This window comes from Abrus precatorius, unplaced genomic scaffold (genome assembly GCF_003935025.1).
Source record: "Abrus precatorius isolate BTA unplaced genomic scaffold, Abrus_2018 Scaffold4, whole genome shotgun sequence".
Classification (NCBI taxonomy): domain Eukaryota; kingdom Viridiplantae; phylum Streptophyta; class Magnoliopsida; order Fabales; family Fabaceae; genus Abrus; species Abrus precatorius.
In genome coordinates this window covers 13,355,075-13,374,764 of record NW_020874384.1, presented here as the reverse complement: position 1 = coordinate 13,374,764, position 19,690 = coordinate 13,355,075, and the positions used below count along the sequence as shown (strand labels likewise).

Here is a 19,690-nt window from a genome sequence, read left to right as displayed (position 1 = left end):
TGTAAATTAGGGTTTTATAATAATAATAATAATAATAATAATATCTTATTTATTAAATTTGAGTTATTATTTTTTTAAAAATATTTTAATAGTTTACATTTAAAAAACCATTCATTTTTATTTTATTTATCATGTATTTGACATTTTTTTTAATTTAAAGTTCTAAATTTTATTTTTTATAATTTATTTCTTGATTTTAAAATTTTCATGTCTTTTATTTAATAATTATATAATATATTTTTAATTTAAATAAAAATACTATTTTTTAATTTTTTTTTAAAATTTGATGATATGTTTTAAATTTTTATTTTACTAATATTTATGTAGGGTGTGATGCATGTATAGCTGATGCTTTGTGGGTAATGATCCAATAGATTTGCACTCATCTTTTAGCTTATAGAATTAAGAAGGAAAAACAGACATGTACTGCGAGAAGACTCGAAGTTGGAAATTATATTGCCATTTAGACGTTAAAAATTATGTAGTATTGGCTACTTAAGTTTGGACATGTTTCAATTTTCCTTTTTTTCTAATGTACCCATGTCACTTTTTTATTTGTCTAGACCATGCTGTTATGAAATCATACATTTTTTTTTATCATTTAAACCTTGTTTTCTTCATGTACGTAAATTCTCAAATCAATAAGTTTTCATTCATGTTGTTTTAGTATTATCACTGCTACTATGGACGAGTCTATGAAAGAAATGTAAGAAAAACTTCTTTAAACCCCAAAGACAAGCCTTTACATTCCACATGACAACATAAATCTTGCATAAACTTGATTCATTGGATTTTAACTCACTAACATTCGACTTAATTATTTTTTTCTATTAATGCTAACTCACTATGACCATCAATTTGATGTCACATTGATGTTACAAGTATATTCTGATAAATTTATTTAATTTATAATGTGGTTTATTAAGTCAATAAAAATGGTTTATGAAACCAATGAAACAAGGTTTATTTTGTCAAATGTTATCTTTAATTTTTTTACAAAATCAATCAATGTCACTTTCATGTTGATCTTTTAATAAAATGCTGTACAATTTAGTACTGAAGCACAAAACAAATTGGATCATGCATCTCTAAATTTTTTTCTTATCATTTATGAAGTCAATAAAGCAAAGTTCATTTAGTCAGAAGTTAGTTTTGACTGAATTAACTCATATCACTTTCATATTTATCTTTTTAACATGAGCTTGTAGAATTTTATAATGGTGCACACAACTATTAAGAACTTGGATCTATGCATCAATTTTTTTTTATCCAAATACAAATAAACTAAAATACTTTTAAAAGAAGGAAATTTAATATTAAAATATTTTTTTTAAAATTTATAACACTTTATTTTTAATTAAAAAACAATAATTTAAGAGAATGATAGAATTAGAATTTTTTTAAATTACTCAAGTTATCCAAAATATTGTTTTCTTCCAAACTCAGTTTGTGGAAAATGTTCAAACACACACACAAAAAAAGAACAACTCATAAAACCTCCTTCAATTGAAATCACTTTAACTCTAAAATATTTCTTCCGAATTTGCTACAAGAACACAATTAATCAAGGTTTCAAGTTCCATAATATATCATTCTTAATATTACCAATATAAAACCAAATGAATTTAAAACAAGCCACTAGGCTACACAAACAATTTACCATTCCAAAGAGAGCTAGGAAAACTCACCCTTGATAATATTTTTCCACTTTGTGGGAACACATCTCCGCTTCCCAATTACGATTGGGAAGGAAGATTTCAGTTTCAAACGCTTGAATTTTTCATAGTTCTTGAACAAAACCTAATCAATATAACATGAGCTCTTAGAAATATTCATGAAAACAACCAAAATAATATAAATACAAATAAAAAGAGGTAAGTCCCAGTTACTCAGGGTTGTTCAAAATTCTCAATATGTCCTTATATACTATTAATTAAAAATACTACCAAGATACTGCAAATGATAAGTATTTGTGCTCACCGATACCAATCTTAAATCTTCATTGAGGACATTCAAATCGTAGTCAAAGATAATTTTCTTATTTCGGTGATTTTAGACCTTTCAAAAATTAAATTTTAAAAAACATTTGTAAATTACTTCATAAAATCATTTAAAAATCACTTTTGATATTTAATTTCTAAAATGTATTAGACACTTTCAGAAATTAAATTAGGAATGTAACAACCAAAAAGTGGTACAAGTAACAAAATGGTGTAGTAAATAACAATCCTCATAGGTTTAAATATATCAAGGTGCTAGAGCACTTGAGTATATATATTGTATAAAATAAAAATATTTGGCCTTCTGAGTTGGTATTTTATCAACATGATATTTTATCAGACGAAGTACAAAACCAAGAAAAAGACATTTTGCAGAACAAGGGCGAGTTAGTAATTCTATAAACTACTCGAGTGTGATAATCACGTTTGGTCGTACTAATGAAGGATACAACATAATTTAATAAGAAAAATAATAGACAGATGTATCTGTCCTCAAACAAGTACGGGTGCCTTCACCACAACTCAAGGAAGGTTACAATACAATTTACAATATTATAAAACCTACCTATCGCCTCCCACCATCTGAATCCAAACAATTTCTATATGACATGGACGAATTCCAATCCTTTGCCCACTATCTGGATATGTTAAAAGCAGCCAGTAATTCATATTGCAGTCTCTGGGGTCACCAATATGTGTGAATGGCCTTGAAAAATTTTAACTCCCCATGATCTGAGCAAGCATCTGAGCTCCATTATAAATTCATGTTATAAAAATCAAAATTTTACAAATCCAATAAATTTAAGCATACGCCATCATAACAACTGAGACTATACCCAAACTCAAATATCAGGCTCCAGCTCCATCATTGAGCTTAAGAGTCATTTTTATGTTCATCGCTGCTAACTCTGCCGCCAAATATCTAAATACATAAGGCATGGCGACTGTCTCCATGCCTTTACTCGTTTGGCAAGCATGACAGGCGACCTTTTTTGGAGCTCTTCCAGGGGGTAGCCCACCAATCTCCCGCACTGGCCGCTTTTGAGGCTGGATGAATGTTGTGGTAAGCATGCTTCCACAAACGGAACACACATCAGCAATGTGATAATCAGAACAGGTGTGCAACCTATCATGTAGAAGATATGCAGCTCCATGTGCAAGTAGAGAGTCACGTTCCATTTCTCCAAATCGAATTCCCCCACCACGCTTTCTCCCTTTTATTGGCTGCCGGGTGACCTGGTCAATTGTGCCAGTAGATCGAACCTGTAACAGAGAAAATGCATTTGGTATTAAACAACACACTATTGTTCAGTTAGGCAGTAAGCACCTAAACCTTTACCGCAACCAAGGGAAAAAGTTGCACAAAAATATCAAGTATTCCACTCATAAACAAGAGTCTCGACAGGAACTATTGTTTATCAAAATGTCTTTGTAGTTGTCTGCAGAAAGTAATTCACAAGAACAAAAGAACAGTAGTTCTGGTCCCTCGAGCATAACAATCCTAACAATTTATTAGTTTAAATTTGATGTATTGTCACTGAAGCTTTTTATGCTATCATCAAATGACTATCATGATGTGTGAATGCAGAAAATATGACTAAGTATTGTTTTGCTATTGGATGGTGCTATAGGATGTCCAAACAGTGAATCTGTTCACCTGAAATTTATCAGAGACCATGTGACGTAGACGCTGATAATAAACAGGTCCAACAAATATCTCACATGGTAGTTCTGTTCCATAAAATCCACTGTACAGAACCTCCAAACCATGGTAATTAAATCCCTTTGCTCTTAGCATATGACCAAGATCATCAACAAGGGAACTTGATTTTGAATCAAACTCCCCATTGTCTTTATTCACTGAATTTCGGAATGGAGTTGCATTCACAAATTCTCCACGTAAGCTACCTCCCTGCAAGAAGAAATTATTATTATTCCTTCATGCCTTCTCACATGAGACATACAGCACAGCTAAGTTACAAATTACAAAATAAGAAATGATATAATATTAACATAAAAACACTGAAATTAGAATAAGTTTCATAAGTCAGCATTAATCATTGTAGACACAATTAAAAACTATAATTATCAGTGCAACCTCACTTGTACTGGTACAAAGTTTCAATAATAATTGAAAGATCTATTAGCAATATCTGACATGAGAGCTACGCAAAAAATGAAGACAAGCCAAAACATAAAAATAATCCTCAATAAGATATTTCACATAGAAATGAGATAGATCATTATTGATGAAGTTGCTGGCCCAAATGACCAGTTATTGGATCTGAAGGAGAGGCTCAAAGCATGGAGAGTGTATGTGAGAAAGAAAAGGAAATGTAGCGTATGAGTAGTTGCCGAAAAAAGAGCATACTGGTAAGGGGGAGCATTAGTGGGGGATATGCTGAGATTTTGTTAGGAGGAACAGGATTTTCATTCGTCATGGAAATCTTGTAGGAGCCATAAGCTTGGGTGATTGCTGTTGCATTTTGTTTCTACAATTAAAATTACAATACAATGTCTCTTTCTTATGGAATTTATATCAATTATCAATTGACAAGTTGTCATATCTTTATCTTCCATTGACTAATCCAAATGAAAAAACTGATAAGTTATGATCATCTTCATGCTTTTTTATTTAGCAGTCGTACCTTAGCAGCAACAGATTCCAAAAGCATAGCAATTGTCATCCTGGAAGGAAATGCATGAGGATTGATAATGAGATCTGGTCGCATCCCAGTGTTACCAGAAAATGGCATATCAACATCTGGCCACAACTGAGAGCAAACACCTTTCTGCCCATGTCTACTGCTAAATTTATCACCAATGACAGGGTTCCGAGGATGTCGAAAGCGTATGTTGACCTGATCCAATAATTATAAGCATGAGCTAAAATTTAACAGATCAAACTGAATAATCATAAGTTAAAGAGAACTACAAGGCCAATAAAAAAATTGATCAAACTGTTTAAACAAATTAAACAAATGAGCGAGTATAAGGTTATCTAATGCGAATTTATGTTTCTGTTGCTTGCACCATATCTCTTGTAACAACTTTAGGAATACAAATCAAGGATTATGCAGTGTAGCAGTTAATATAAAAACTTATCAGGGAGGAGTGAAAAATAGAATCTTCAGTTGCAAATCAAAGATGCTGTTGTGACAAATAAACAAATGAAATTAAGCCGTCTAATTGTTGTCTTGAGAAGAAGCCTCAGTCAAGATAGGAAATAAACACAGGCAACAGGGAACCTAAAATATCATCCTTAAAGCACATTAACAAAGGAACAGCAAGGAAAAATACATAATCAGCATAATATAGCTGTCAAGCAACTCAGAGTAGATTTTCTAAATCTGTGCAAAGAAGTTCAAACAACCCATAATACTCTAAATTTTGAACAAAAAATAGTTCATTAAATAAAGAGAACAAAGTTATAATGAATTTTCCTGACTTACCTTCTGAAGGTGCTTCTTGTTTTTGACATCAACAGCAACATAGTCAACATAAACCGGTTCAGAAACCTTTTTTTTAAAGGTACGTGTGGAACTTGTTACTTCATTATAAATGCTACAATAGGGTTCATCTGGTCGTATCATCTGAAAGTCATAAAGTAAGATATTTTTCTCTGACAAAGTTTGTTACAGAGTTATACTCAATAAGAAGGAAAATGAGAGCAAAAGAAATATGAAAACTGGAATAAAATGGATTATAACTCTGATAATGGAAGAATTACAGCAGCAATACACACTACTGTCCCAGAGCAGAAGCTCCAATAGAGACGTATTTTCTCTCTCCTTAACTAACTCCATGATTCTCCTTCTCCCCAATGCCCTCTCTCTCTCCCTTTTCTATTTTTTTATCCTCCCATCCTCTCAATTAACTTTCACTATGCCCTTACTCTCTTTCCTCCAGCTCATCATTCCCCCCTCATTCCTTTCTTATTCTTTCTCCTAGAAACTTTCCAAATCTTGGGCCTCTGAACCAATTGCTAGCCCATCTGTTTTCTCTGATCCATCTGGCCTATTTGGATTCGTAACAAAGTTGAAGTCCAAAGAGAAAAGGGAGGAGGAGATGAAAGCACACCTGACCAACATACGGAAGTCCATCTGAATCAAGCGAGGGACAAGCTGATTTCTCTACATTACTTTTTTTGAACATTCTTAAAGATCGGTCTGATCTGCTGCCTTGTTCAGTCAAGTCAATGGTTTCTGTCTGACAAAGCAGAGAAAAAAAAATTGCAGCAGGAAACATTATCATATATCCAACACACACAAACAACAGAAGAAGTCAATATAAACAGACTATGGCACCATCAAAAGGGGCATGGGAATTATCACCAGCTAGGTCAAAGTCATACAGCAATTAGGGAGATTGAACACATATATTCATGAGTATTTATCCTTATCAATATCTTTCTCACATCTCTTCACCCCTCCCCCCCTTCTAATATATGCAACACATTATTATTGTACTGTATTCACAAGAAACTCCAGAGAGCATCAAGGCTCACCAGAGCCAAACCCAAAAGCATTTATTTAGCCAGATTGATTGGACCTTTTGTTTTAACAGAATGTCATCGGAAAAACAAGGAGAGAAATATTAAGACTAATGTTCATGCCAACAAAATGTAGCTCAAGAGAAAATTTTGACTTGTGAGAGAACGAAATCAAGGATCCATTGCATGCAGCATTATGTATGAAAGAAACATTTTGGATGGGGAACAAGCCCAGCAAATAGAAAACTATAATAGAGGGTAGAAAACTTGCAGCAACAATCAAGTTCCAATCTCTTTTTTAAGAATAAACAAAATATTTATTAAGAAAGAAAAGATACAAATATATGAGGATAAGAATCCTCTTGAATAAGCTCAGCAAACAGAAAACTACAACAGAGGGTAGAAAACTTGCAGCAACAATCAAGTTTCAATATTTTTTTTGGGATAAACAAAATATTTATTATGAAAGAAAAAAAAGATACAAATATAAGAGGATAAGAAATCCTCTTGAATAAACATCAACAATGAAGTTCCAATCTAAAAGAACTAAGTCAGAGCAAACTGCTAAACTTCAAGATGAAATAACAAAATCATGGCATCTCGAAAGTGTCATGAGAAATTAACCGCGATGCATTCAAATAATAAAAGCTTAATTAGTCATGAGTTATCTTACTTGATATATTTGTCCATGAAACATTCCTCGTTCTACTGATGACTTGTTTAGAATCATGGCATCCTCCATATCATATCTGTAAATTGTTTAACAAAAGATATTCATAAATAGCACAAGGTTAAATCTACAGTTACCTTGCATTAAAGCAGTTACCCTGTATATGCCAGAACTGCAACTATAGCATTTGTGCCTGTTGGAAATTCATCAATGTTGTACTTGGTATATGAACTTGTGCGTACAATGGGAGTCTGCGGAGTCTGAAAATGCCCCAAAATATTCAAGATATAGCAGTCCAAGAGGCAGAAAAAGTATAAGTAATGCTTTATCAGATGCAAGGGATATAATTTAAAGACAAATTGTCATAGTTTAATGTATGATATAAGATGGGACTCGGGGGAGACTGAAAATGCCTCAAATATTCAAGTTAAAGCAGTCTAAGAGGAGAAAGTAAAAATAATGCTATATCTGATGCATGGGATATATTTTACTACAAGACCAATTCTTATGGTTTTCATATTTGGTTTCCAACATAAAAAGACCAAATTTGTTTTTAGTTGGAGCAGAGATTATCTGCAATTTTGGTCAAGCTGAACTGAACAAACCTGGAGATGATATAACTTTTGATCTGCACGATGTTGAATAGTTTGTGAAGAGAATGCCATTGTTTGCTTTGCCATCTACATCATAAACACCCACGTAGTAAAAAAAAAATTGTAACAAAAGCAGATTCTGAAACCAAGTCCCAGTACAAAAGATTACGGAACCTGACACTGGTACATATTTCGTGGACTTTGATTATGATCTGACCATGGTGTGAGATTAGCAACTACACTGAGCATTCCTGTTGGATGAATTTCTTCATGAGTTGCAGGAAATGCACTTTTTCTACCACCATCTCCACCATCAGGACAACTTATTTCCATAAAAACCTAATAAACAACATAAAATAAAACTTGAAAATTGACAGATCTGCAGTTGAAAGCATTCATCTCATAAAGATGCCTTTATTAGATAAAGTCCAAACAGCTATACAACATTAAAAAAAATTATATTGACCTGTTCAAATGGACCAATGAGTTCAATGTTATCATTTCCATTTAAAGGAATTGATATATTTTTCACTGGCCGAACAAATCTTGATGGGGATGTGAACAAGTAGAGACCAGGATATGCTCCACCCATGCTCAAAGGAACATATCCCACTTCCATATCATCAGGAACCTGCATCACATAATTTTTAAGTCAAAATCAAGGAGTATATTACCAGGGAAGCAAAGAAAATTTGACAAAAAACAAACCACTGCAGCAGATGACACTTTTAATTCTCGTATGTGAGCCACAACTTTCTCAACTTCACTGGTAGATATACAACCAACAACACAACCATCTAATATAACAGTAAGAGCTTCAGGAGGACCAGGAAGAAATATCTTTGGCAATGATGGTGTCATCCCAACCTCAATTAAAATATTTAGGACTGACATTTTTATTTTAAAATAATCTTTAATGTTTCCTTGAGAATCAAAGAATGATGTAATCCCTGAAATGGAGGAGAGAGAAAAACAGTTATTTACAATGGTTGGAGTATTAAAAAAATGATCTTTAGTGTATTCTGTGAAACAAAAAAAATTTAAATATGTTACCACACAAACAGTTAAGGGTAGTATATGCAACAGTGTTCCACTTAACAGTTAGACATTGTATATGTTTAGACCAGGCTATTTTACCAGGAGGAGTATGTCAAGTTCATTTACATCAGTATTCTGGCCCATTTTCAGGTTAAACCAAAAGTACCATGTCACTCAAACTGCTGACTCCTAGCTATAAATATAATTTGGACACCCATACCAGTAACATGTGCAACGCAATATGAACAACTTATTTTGGAGTTGTATAATTACAAGTTGTCATCCATCATGTCACTGCTCCTCCATATTTTCTTCATTCAATTCAATATCTTAATGCGTAGAGTGATTAATATCCCTAATCATAATTTTATGTCATTGTTGGGAATTACCAACATCCTTAACTACAAATTCATCAATCTTTCAAACTATATATATCTTGCATCTATCTTGAACTTAATGCAACCAACATAAACTATTGTTTTTCCCTGGGTAAGGGCCACTTTTAGCATAAAACAAAGACTTCACTTTAAGAATCTACTTCCCACTTTAATAAAGGATATCAAATGCATAAAACATTAATTTGACTAATTAAGTCAAACAAGAACACAGTGTTTTTAATGTCAGCTCTTAGGGTTGATTTTAAACATAAAAAATTGGTAAGCTTTTATTGGAAGGAAAAAAAAAGGCATTTATTACATTAAAAATATAAAAGTGTAATAGATACTTTCCAAATAAAACCTGTTTTTAGATGGTTAAAATCAGCACTAAAGACTAATGTTAACATTTTCCATGGAAATTTGATGCAAACACATGGCGAATGGAATTGCCAGGCAAGACAGCAACAGTTTGGTGCACAAGCTCCTTTCATCATCAAGTGTATACTCCAGTTACTTACAAAAAAGCTGATGCAAATGACATAAAGTCCTCATTTCACTGTAGACAAACTATTAATCTAGTTTAAGTTGTAGCTTCTCGTCATTAAATGCATCAACAGAACAGAAAATGTGAGTAATGTATGAACTAATGTTCATGACCTGAAAAATTATTGTTGTTTCCAGATAAACTTGGCAAAATAGATGGCATATTTTGTGCTGGAGATGGAAATTCATTATTCTACCCCTACAAGGAGATAATGTTTCTTTAGGCCATAAGCCCATAACCACCAGGATTTCATGCACAACACTATGTTGCCATGAGTGCAGAGAGGATTGAAGTTGAATGAAAATGTCAATTTTAGGTTTTTATCCACAACCCAGATACATAAACATAAAACATATAAAAAAGGGGAAATTACAAATGTGGAATTATTTGTAACCACAAAAGAGGTTAATCAAGTCAATAAATGTTTACATATTAACCACTCCTTGACCATTGTTAACCAGTTGAGTAGTTTTCTGATAAAAATAGAAATTTTAATAACCAAGTGTCATTTCCTTAAAATAAATTGACAGCCACTGGTTGCATGTCTCTGTAGCTAGTCTAGGAAACAGTATTCACTTTGGTTCAAGAGACAATTACGGATTGATAGTCAGACAAATGACAAAAATTTGATGTAACAATCTCTTTTAATAACTAATAAATCATAATTAGGAGCAAATATTTTGCATTTAGAGAGAGAAAGAGAGAGACATCGAAGGGGAAGAGAAATGAATCAGAGACAAGGAAAAAGAGAATAATAACTTACTACTTGTGCAAGTCATATGATTCAACAATCCACATGGCTCCCCATCAGGTGTGTGCACGGGGCAAAGAAAACCCCAAGATCTGTTTATATATGAAAATAAACTTCTATAGTCAACAATCATATATACATATATATTATACAAAAACATGATCTTCTGATTATGTAAAAAGGTACTAACTCAGGCAACAGCTTCCGAACAGTTGTGGTACGAAGTCCAGCAAATGAGGCCCCTCGATGAACAGCACGAAAATGTGAAAGAAAACGTAGAAAGTTAAGCCTTTCAGCTTGGACTGTATAGCCTGCCCTCTGATTAAGTAAAAATAGTCTATGAATAACTTCCAAGGGCAACAAGCATACAAAAACAAGAGATTTACACCAATTAAGCAAATATTTTTGCAATAATTAAAAATAGATTAATTAATATTGTTTACTAAATATATTTATTTTAGGCAAAAGTGCAGGAAACACCTATCAATTGTAGCATTTTCAGAAAGCCTTTAAAATGACAGCACCTACTTGAGCTTTAGCCATTTTATAACGCACTTCTGAATGACACACTATTTGATTGTTTATGAATAATCATAAGCAATGTCACAAATAATAACTACATTAATGAGTAAATCAACAGACTCATCTAGAACAATATTTTTCCTCCTAAAAATGGTGGAAGTTGGGAAGCACACGGCATCATGTCAAAGTTTGAAGAAACCAACTAGAACTTGAGCCGTGAGGTGTTAAAAAATGGACAAAACTCTCTTTTTAAATTTATCATGCTTCATAGGGCACTGATAATAATCTTTATATATTAACATCAAACGATATAATTAAAGAAAAGCATTGGTGGATCACCGCAGGTTGTCATACAGAAGGTGCATGGGAAGAACTAACATCAAAAGAGAAAAGGAAAAAACTCACAAATTGAAAGCATAAAAATAAAATAATATCTGATCAGCACTGATTGGTATGTATCCATCCTTTCAGGCACAGGACCATTTCAAAAATGACATGTATTTGCTAAATACTAAAAATATATGTAATTGTTAAATAATGGAACGTAATTATAGTAATAGGGAAGTTTATCTTTGTAATTATGTTAATTAGGTAACTGAATATTCTATAAATATTCTGTAGTAATATTATTACCAACATAAATATATGTTCCGTGGCATGTTCTCTTTTTTTCTCTCTTTCAAGAGTAATTAACAAGCGAATGAATCCAAAAGAATTTATAATTATATGCATTTCTTTATGAGCAAGTCTATTAATACTAATATTTTATTACAATTAAGGAAACAAAAGACAACTGGTAGCTGGCAAATAAAAACATTACAAACTGGGGCATAATTTAACTAAAAACTGACAAGTCAACACCTGCTGCAGATCTAGACCAGTTTGTGTGACCAGTCTTCCAGTTTTCAACATATTTTCAACTGCAGTACTAATTTGCTTTGCAGCATTTTTATCCATAACTTTCTTAACTTGAAGAACTGCAATATCAATGAGGTAAACATTGTAATGACAAGAATTATTACAATAAACATCACCAACTTAGGTCTCAGATACCACTTTACAGACTGTAATAAACAGCAAAAGGAATAATCTCTAAATCATTTATGGTTTCACAATTATTCCAGAATGCATACAATAAACATATACAGAAATGAAGCAAACCAAAAATTTAAGCAGGTGGAGCAAAAGGAGAATCCAAGGAAATAATATGTTGAAAGAACCAACAAATATCTACATACGGTCGCTGAAATCAAACTTCTTGCTTTGCTTATTGATCTCGTCCAGGAGAAGCTTTTTGCCCTTTTGCAGCCAATCTTCCAGTTTTTCCTAAGATGAACAACATGTAAATGCAAGAAATCATTTGACATGAAGTGATGGAAAGAAAATTATTAGACAGCATGACCCAAATATAGGATAATAGAACTAAAATCTCAAGCAAATATGAAGCTTATAAGATTTATAGGAACATGAAGGGTCAACTGTCTGGGTTCTACTGTAGACAAGGTTCTAGTGTAGCAAAACTCAAGTATGCTTTTTGAAAATCAAAGCCATGTTTTTGAGGAATAGACACTACAACACCCCCTAAGGACTATACAGAATTGAAATTAAATTTCATGTCTGGGTTGCACAAAATATCAGGAAATAAAATTGCAATCACAATTCTATTATTATTGTGTTTGTGTGTATGGTTTAGATTTGTTTTAAGAAAATCTAAAGCCATAAATTTATCTTAAGTCAAAATATTTTATTGATTATTGTGGTTGTACTGGCAAAGCAAAGGTCGCATGGCAGCGGTGTGTCAGTTGATGGCAGCAGAAACATCAGTGCCAACAGTGTTGCTGGTGGTAGTGGTGGCTTAGGCAGAGGTAGTGGAAAAGCTGTCACACGCTCCAATGGATTAGGAACCCAGAAACATTGTGAGTTTCAAGTGAGATGACAAAAACAGATAAGGAATATCAAAAGAATACTATGGTGAAGTTTCTTTATCCAATTACAGAGACCTAAGGAGAGATGTCTCCTTCCAAGGTTTCCACTTCACAGTGTTTCCTGTTACTACAGTCACACTGTTAAAGCTCAGTTAAAAAATGCAACAGATCTGAATGCTTCCTCCCCTACCCTATCCTAATATTTAAGTAAATTCCCTACCTCTTAGGATAGTTAGAATATTAGTTTGTCAGAGTAATAGATAGTTTGTCAAATATATAAATAAGCAGACTCGAGAGGGTAATTCATTCTGTCTGGTATCATTTCTAAACCAAGCTTTCACTCTACATGAAAGGACGTGAGATCTTTTGTGAAGGGGAAATTGTTCTCCTTTGCTGTTCAATTTCATTCTATTCATAAAATCATAAAATTTTGGGTTGATAATTGTGGCTGATAACACTTCAAACATAGGTAACAATTGGGTTCATAATAGTCTGGATGGCATGTCCTCATTACCATTGATAAGCAATAATATATTGTGAAAAATGGTGAAAAGCTTTCTACCTTCAGATAAAGTGTAATCAGATGACCAGGGAGTAAGACCTCCTGATTTTGCAAGGAGTCAGGGTTGTCTGGTACTGAGGTCTGATCTATAAGTGAAAAAAGTTTCTGCAACATGAAGCTGAAGAAGGGGAGAGACAAGAAGCCAACCAAAATCCAAAATGTGAGAAAACAATACATAATTCCAGATGTTGTTGTCCATAAGAAAAAATTTACAGTGACTGATTATTCAAAATCACCACATAGAAGAAGAGAAGAGCAAGTGGCTAACATGAGAAGATTGAATTTGTCAAAATTGTTATCCAGATGAACTAATATGCAGTCCTTCAAAACAGCATCAGCCACCTAGAAAACAAAGTAATTTATTAAAACACCGAAAAGACATAAGGCCAAATAAAACCTTTCCTCCAATCAAACTAATACAAGGTAAATTACAGCCCCCTCCCCTAAGAGCTAGTAGCTACTTAAATCACAAAACCATCCTCTAGGAGATAAAATGTGTTACACGTAATTCATTTTAATTTCAATTGTAAACAAATCTCATAGTTAGCAATGATGAACTAGCCTCCCACAGGTATGTTTCCTCTCTCTAAGTATTAATGACTCTTAGTGTCACCTATGACTAATTTTGAATGCCTTCCTATAGACTTTGAGAACGTCAGAAAATGAAGTATTGAATACCCCTACCACTGGTTTTGAACCTCACCCAAATTTTTCATATCATCATTCAAAATCTCGAAGTCAATTATAGGAGTTCAATACTAGCCAACAATGACCTGAGAGTTGCAAAGACAAATTAAAATTTGCCATAAGAGGCTTATTAAGGTTAAATTGGACAAAAGTGCAAGACACATTAATCTCTCAAGGGAGGGGAGTGTAATATTTCCAAATACAGAGGAGTGCAGTATAAGTGAAGCATCTTTCAAGAGAGGGGAGGGTAATTTAACCTTAACATATAATGATAATGTAAGACTTACAATAGGATAACTGTCATTCCTAAGTTCAGTCATTACAGGTTGGAAATGCTGTCCTGAATTTAAAATGAAGAATTAGAACAAAAAATATGCAAATTGATCAACAATGGGGCCTTGAAGAGTGCCTTGTTAAGTACCAATATATTCTAGACATTGAAGACGAGTGAAAAGAGACAAATCTCGAACTTCATCTAAGATTATTTTTGCCCTTTCACCAACAAGCTGGGTCCCAACAGCACCCTTTCCCTTTTCATACTTCTCATTATAGCAGCTCGTCAAGTTTACATAAATTTCACGGTCAGTTGTGTCAATGAGGGCCTGTTACCACAAGTAAATTGTGAGTCAACCAAAACAAATAAAGGGAAAATATGAAGTTAAATAAAGGAAACTAGAGTAAGCCAGCTCAAATAAAAAAGGAACAGAATTTTATGGGCAATTAATAGGGTCAGCAATCATTTTACCTTCAAAACAATGCCCACAGGAAGTAAATACTCCCTTCCTCTTAACCTGAAAAATGACATCATGATGAAATATGTCTACTACTCCACTTACATCACAAATCATGAAACTATTTTTTTAAGGAGGTAAAACAGGAGTATGGAAGATAGTCTGGAGAGGTCATTTACATCAACCACAAGCTTCTTACCAGAAACCAAGTCTTGCACTCCCATTACGAAGGTAATACAATCTTATTGATAATGAGGTCTGATCAGCTCTTACACACCTAAACATTAAAATATAAAACCTTAAAAGAAATCATAACGTCTTAGACAATGAACCCTAAAACCTTAAAAGAAATCATAACGTCTTAAACAATGAGTAGTTAGACATTAAGGGATCAACATGTCATGTAGGGATCAACATGTCATGTTTGGGCACAAAACAATTGACCAACTTCTAAAATCGTGATGAACAAACAGGTTGTTTTCAATGCATGTAGAAAATTAAAATATGGATGCAATTTCTGTTTGGACAGCCACACAACATTAAGTTCAACTATTTCTTCCAGTTGCCAGTTTATCAGGCAAATGCATAATAGCATGCATTGGGTATCTAATTCTGTGGAATCTGTGCTTACTGAATAGAAGCTAAACTTTTCTGAGAGAATCTATCAGAGGCCAAGATGAAAAGATATGCAATATATTATTAATGAAGAAGAAAATACTGCAGAATGAATTCTGCAATACCCAGAGCAATGCCGCTACAAAGTTCACATTCTTGCCCACTACTATCGGAAAGCAAAACCAACTTCATTCCCTCCTCTCCTCCACTATATGAGGCATTACACATCAATTGCTCTCCCATAACTAATGTCCCTCTCTAACTCCCATTATGCCCATGTTATTTCTTTCTCCTGCTTTATGTTTTTCAAAGCCTTATAGATACAAATGTCCAAGATAATATTATTCATGATAATTTAATTATTTAAAACAGCATTATTGCAGATAGAACAAACCTTATTACAACTGCTTTATCAGTGTATCCTTCCCGCCGGTCACTAAATGAACTCCGCACCATACTCATTGGCTACAACATTTAAGGACCCAGTAAGAAATTAATACGCTATGACAAGGACTTGAGAAATCCATGATTAGCTTTAAAAGCTGCCCCAGGCCACGGTAATCAAGTTACATGTCCTAGACCAGCATAGCAAATCTTATCTCAAACAGAAATTAGGCATACAACTGCTCTGGCTTACTTGCTGCAATGTAAGCACATAAGACCAAAAAAGATACTTACATAATTCCGTTTTGGCAAAATTAACAGTCGAATAACTCTCTCAAGGCCATTCAGTATGAAGTAACTGAAAGGAAAAGGTAACCATTAAGCAACTATCAGTGAACAATCTTGAAACAAATTAAGCAAAGCAATGGAACAAGGAAATTAAATTCTGCTTATTAACAAAAAAATTAAGTTCTCAAATCAAGCTTCCCAACAGAAGTGCTACAACGATTTGATACTCATACATTCACTGTAATGTATAGTAATATCTAATGCATTGTTATTTATTAACAGCATTTTCAAGTTGAAGTTTCTGTTGTGAAGAATGAAGATATACTTGCATAATTTTATTCAACTTTTTGAATAGCTTTTACTCTTGCCTACTTGCATAAATGGATTTTGTGTTAGCATTACCAAGAAGGCACATAAGAACTCCTGAGCCAGAGGCTCTTATACTAGGTCCAGGACCAACTCTTCTAAAAGCAAGAGCATTAGTTATTTTTATATTTCTAATAGGCAGCATTTAAGAAAAATACAATCTCATGTATTATGTGTCACAGACAGGGTTTCAAACTACTTACCCACCCATTTCCGATGCTTCTTCCTTGTAGGACACAAGTTTCTGGGGATCAGCACCTCTCAAGTTGCATAACTTTGACTGTATCAGTACAGGTGAAAGATAAAATATTCATCACAATCATGAAGTTAGATAATTAACAGCTAATTTTCTCCCCCTATTAATATAATTTAATACGGGTTTGGAGCACAGTAGTAGTGTAGTGGTCCAAAAAGTAAACTATTGTATATACATTAAATGCACAATTCTTATGTGTTTGTCAAGCTAACAAGTAAGAAAATAAGAATGTCAAAATTTATATATAAACAACTGGGATTTCTGCGTAAGAAACAAGTTGTGATACTCATATAAGCATATGAAATAAATAATGAAAATTTAAATTCAAACACACTTAAGTTGACTAAGGGGAAAGTAACAAGCTAATAATAGTATATAATGCATTTAGACTCAGATCAATAAAAGAAACGATTAAGCTTGGAATGCTGGAGGATAAAGAGCAAACAAATAACAAGGGTAAAGCTTTGTGGCAGTGAAAAACTTATGCTGCTCTTTCATCTCTGGCGACAAATGCTAAAATTTCTAAGGGAACAGTACTTCTTGTAACCATATTCTGCTCGTAGCATGTGGCTTCTATTGGGGAGTTTCCTTGATAGATGATTAGAGGAATCTGAGTAGTGCTCTATAGTATTAATATTGCAGTTTTGTTTTCATTTTGCTGTGTTTAAAGAGGATAAACTATAATTGATATTGTTTTTTAGATTTATGTGATTCTCGGTGACTCACTAAAATAAATGTAGCTACTAAATAAACATGGAGGCTGGTCAGTAAGAAAAGAGTTGAGAAGTATTAAAAATTTAAAACTTGCACAACCACAAGTATTAGTTTACTCTTACTGCTTTGCATTGTTAATATAGGGAAATTAATAAGCTTCTACTAAAAAGCCAGACTAAGCTACAACAACCTAGCACAAAGAATAAAGCTTTGTACTTAAAATTCTTCTAAGTTTTGTATCCGAAAATTCATGAAAATTTCACAGGTAAAGGGGCAGAAATAGAGTAAATATTACAAACTTCCCTGGTTTGAATTGCATTAAAAAGTGGGGGACGGGATTTTCTTTATGTGGAACCCACAAAAAAATACAAAACCCTATTTTGGAGGAAAATGGGAAGGGTGATGGGAAGGGAATTTCATTTTTTTTATTTGTTTATTCATTTTGTTAAACAAATTTATATCTTATAAAAATATTAAAATTAAAAATGTTTTTTTATTAAGAACAAAATATAATAATAAAAAATACATTTTTATCATAAATATATTTTTAAGTTATTATTTTGACCCCCTTTTCCACTCATCCAAAACAAGGAAAGGAAAGTTCCCATTTCTTTCTTTCCTATTTTTACCCATCCAAACTAACACATCTTGGAATCTATTTCCACTCTATTTCTCACCTACCGGTTTATTTCTCCTGTATTTACTTCAACTCTCATCGAAACATAAATTATCTTTATTTTTTACCACAAATAAAAAATATTCACACATTCCTTCAGTAAACAGCCTCCGATAAATATTTTCTGTAAACAGATTTAAATGTAAATCTGCTCTGCCCATCGCATCCACCCACAACCACTTGTGCTCTCCAACCAACAAACATGTAGACGATAAATAAACTCACACTAACAGCCTAATATATAGAAACCAACAAAACCTTAGGAAACAGGATACTGCCACACATCTTCATCTTTATATATTTACAAAAACACTTCATAACCATTGCCCTTAAGAAGCAAGGTAAAAAAAATGCAAACATATCATGTGATTGGTTGGTTTCTGCAACAAGTTCAACCAGAAGCATGTAAAACCTCTCCTGTCATAAGTCATAGAAAGATAACAAAAGAAAACTCCATTCAATGGGAAAGCCATTTCAATACAGAGAAACAAACCTGAAGCATTATGGGAAACTGCCCAAAATTTGTATTTTCTCTAATAATTGGCCCATCATTATATTGAAAGCAAACATCTATAGTGAACTTCCCTGCATATGAAACCTTTGCCTGTCTACACTGCTCAAAATCAAAAACACAATCACCAACCGAGTCAATCACTGAATAACAAAACAAAACCACCAAAATCTTGCACCCTAAAGCATGAAAATTTGAAACTTGCTTCAAATGGCAGTAAGGCCTCTCGCATCGTCCTCGAAATTCGCTCCTTCTGCGGCGGATACAACACCGGATTATCCAGCCAAAGTAAGATCCAAGTTAAGAGAGCAAACACCAATCCATAATCAACTGTGTAAATCCAATTATATTCAAATTTCCAAACCCACTTAAAAATATTGCAACTTGAGAATAATCACCAACATCGTAGTAAGTAGCAACCCCATTTGAAAAAACAGTTTCGAAACTAAACAATAAAAGAATTGCATATTGTGGAGTTTAATAATGGAGCTAATTAATTGAGCTTTTATTTTTTTTTAAAAAGGATATTTCTAAGGTTTGTGGATGTTAAAGGGTCGAAAACTTCGATGGGTTTGATGTGGCTGAGCATGGTTTCCAATCCAGCATCGACCATGTAATCGAAGGACTCTATGTGATGCCTGAAAAGATCTCGCAGAGCCCCGAAGTCCGGAATCACACCCGGTTTAACCACCATCTTCGCAACTCTCAAAGATGTAGGAGCTAGTGTTCAAAGGTGAGGTAAGGAAACGCCGTCTTTTCGATGGTGTTTTGGACTCTGAGAATCGAAGGAGGCGAAGCAGGCAATGGAGAAGCAGTAGGGGAGAAGAGGGGTTTATGGTGAGGGTTTTGCGTTTTTTTTCAAATTAATAATTTATATCTTTCTTTGTTCGAATAGGGATGGCAATGGGTAAAGTATCCTATGGGCACCCGCAAAATTTACTCACAATGGGTAGGATATTTACCCGCTATACGGGTACGGGTATGGGTG

General features: G+C 33.4%; 1 protein-coding gene across 2 annotated transcripts; it reads right to left on the bottom strand.

Annotated features, from left to right (window-relative positions):
• Positions 1-2,372: 2,372 nt before the first annotated feature.
• On the bottom strand, positions 2,373-19,534 carry LOC113864631 (DNA-directed RNA polymerase I subunit 2). Of its 2 annotated transcripts, XM_027498573.1 has the most exons (27): positions 19,231-19,534; positions 18,908-18,990; positions 18,685-18,804; positions 16,749-16,825; positions 16,186-16,249; positions 15,902-15,972; positions 15,092-15,169; positions 14,907-14,952; positions 14,583-14,763; positions 14,449-14,501; positions 13,743-13,816; positions 13,475-13,592; positions 12,226-12,313; positions 11,849-11,964; positions 10,656-10,783; positions 10,478-10,557; positions 8,464-8,705; positions 8,222-8,386; positions 7,930-8,094; positions 7,768-7,842; positions 7,319-7,422; positions 7,166-7,241; positions 6,081-6,209; positions 5,453-5,593; positions 4,649-4,861; positions 3,658-3,912; positions 2,373-3,263 (listed from the first exon to the last, which is right to left on the bottom strand). In XM_027498573.1, the coding sequence occupies exons 1-27, from the start codon at positions 19,394-19,396 to the stop codon at positions 2,850-2,852; spliced, it is 3,522 nt and encodes a 1,173-aa protein (XP_027354374.1). In that variant the 5' UTR covers positions 19,397-19,534; the 3' UTR covers positions 2,373-2,849. The 2 variants fall into 2 exon arrangements, with proteins under 2 accessions (XP_027354374.1, XP_027354375.1); XM_027498574.1 differs by lacking the exons at positions 18,908-18,990; positions 19,231-19,534 and having other exon boundaries at positions 2,401-3,263; positions 16,753-16,825; positions 18,685-18,722.
• Positions 19,535-19,690: the final 156 nt, after the last annotated feature.

Excerpts from the sequence above, each read along its gene's own strand:
- LOC113864631 (XM_027498573.1), bottom strand. The coding sequence starts at position 19,396 with ATGGTGGTTAAACCGGGTGTGATTCCGGACTTCGGGGCTCTGCGAGAT. Across the intron at positions 18,991-19,230 it reads AACATCCACAAACCTTAGAA|TTTGGCTGGATAATCCGGTG; the intron begins ATATCCTTTTTA and ends CTTGGATCTTAC. Across the intron at positions 18,805-18,907 it reads AGGCCTTACTGCCATTTGAA|TGTAGACAGGCAAAGGTTTC; the intron begins GCAAGTTTCAAA and ends GATTTTGAGCAG.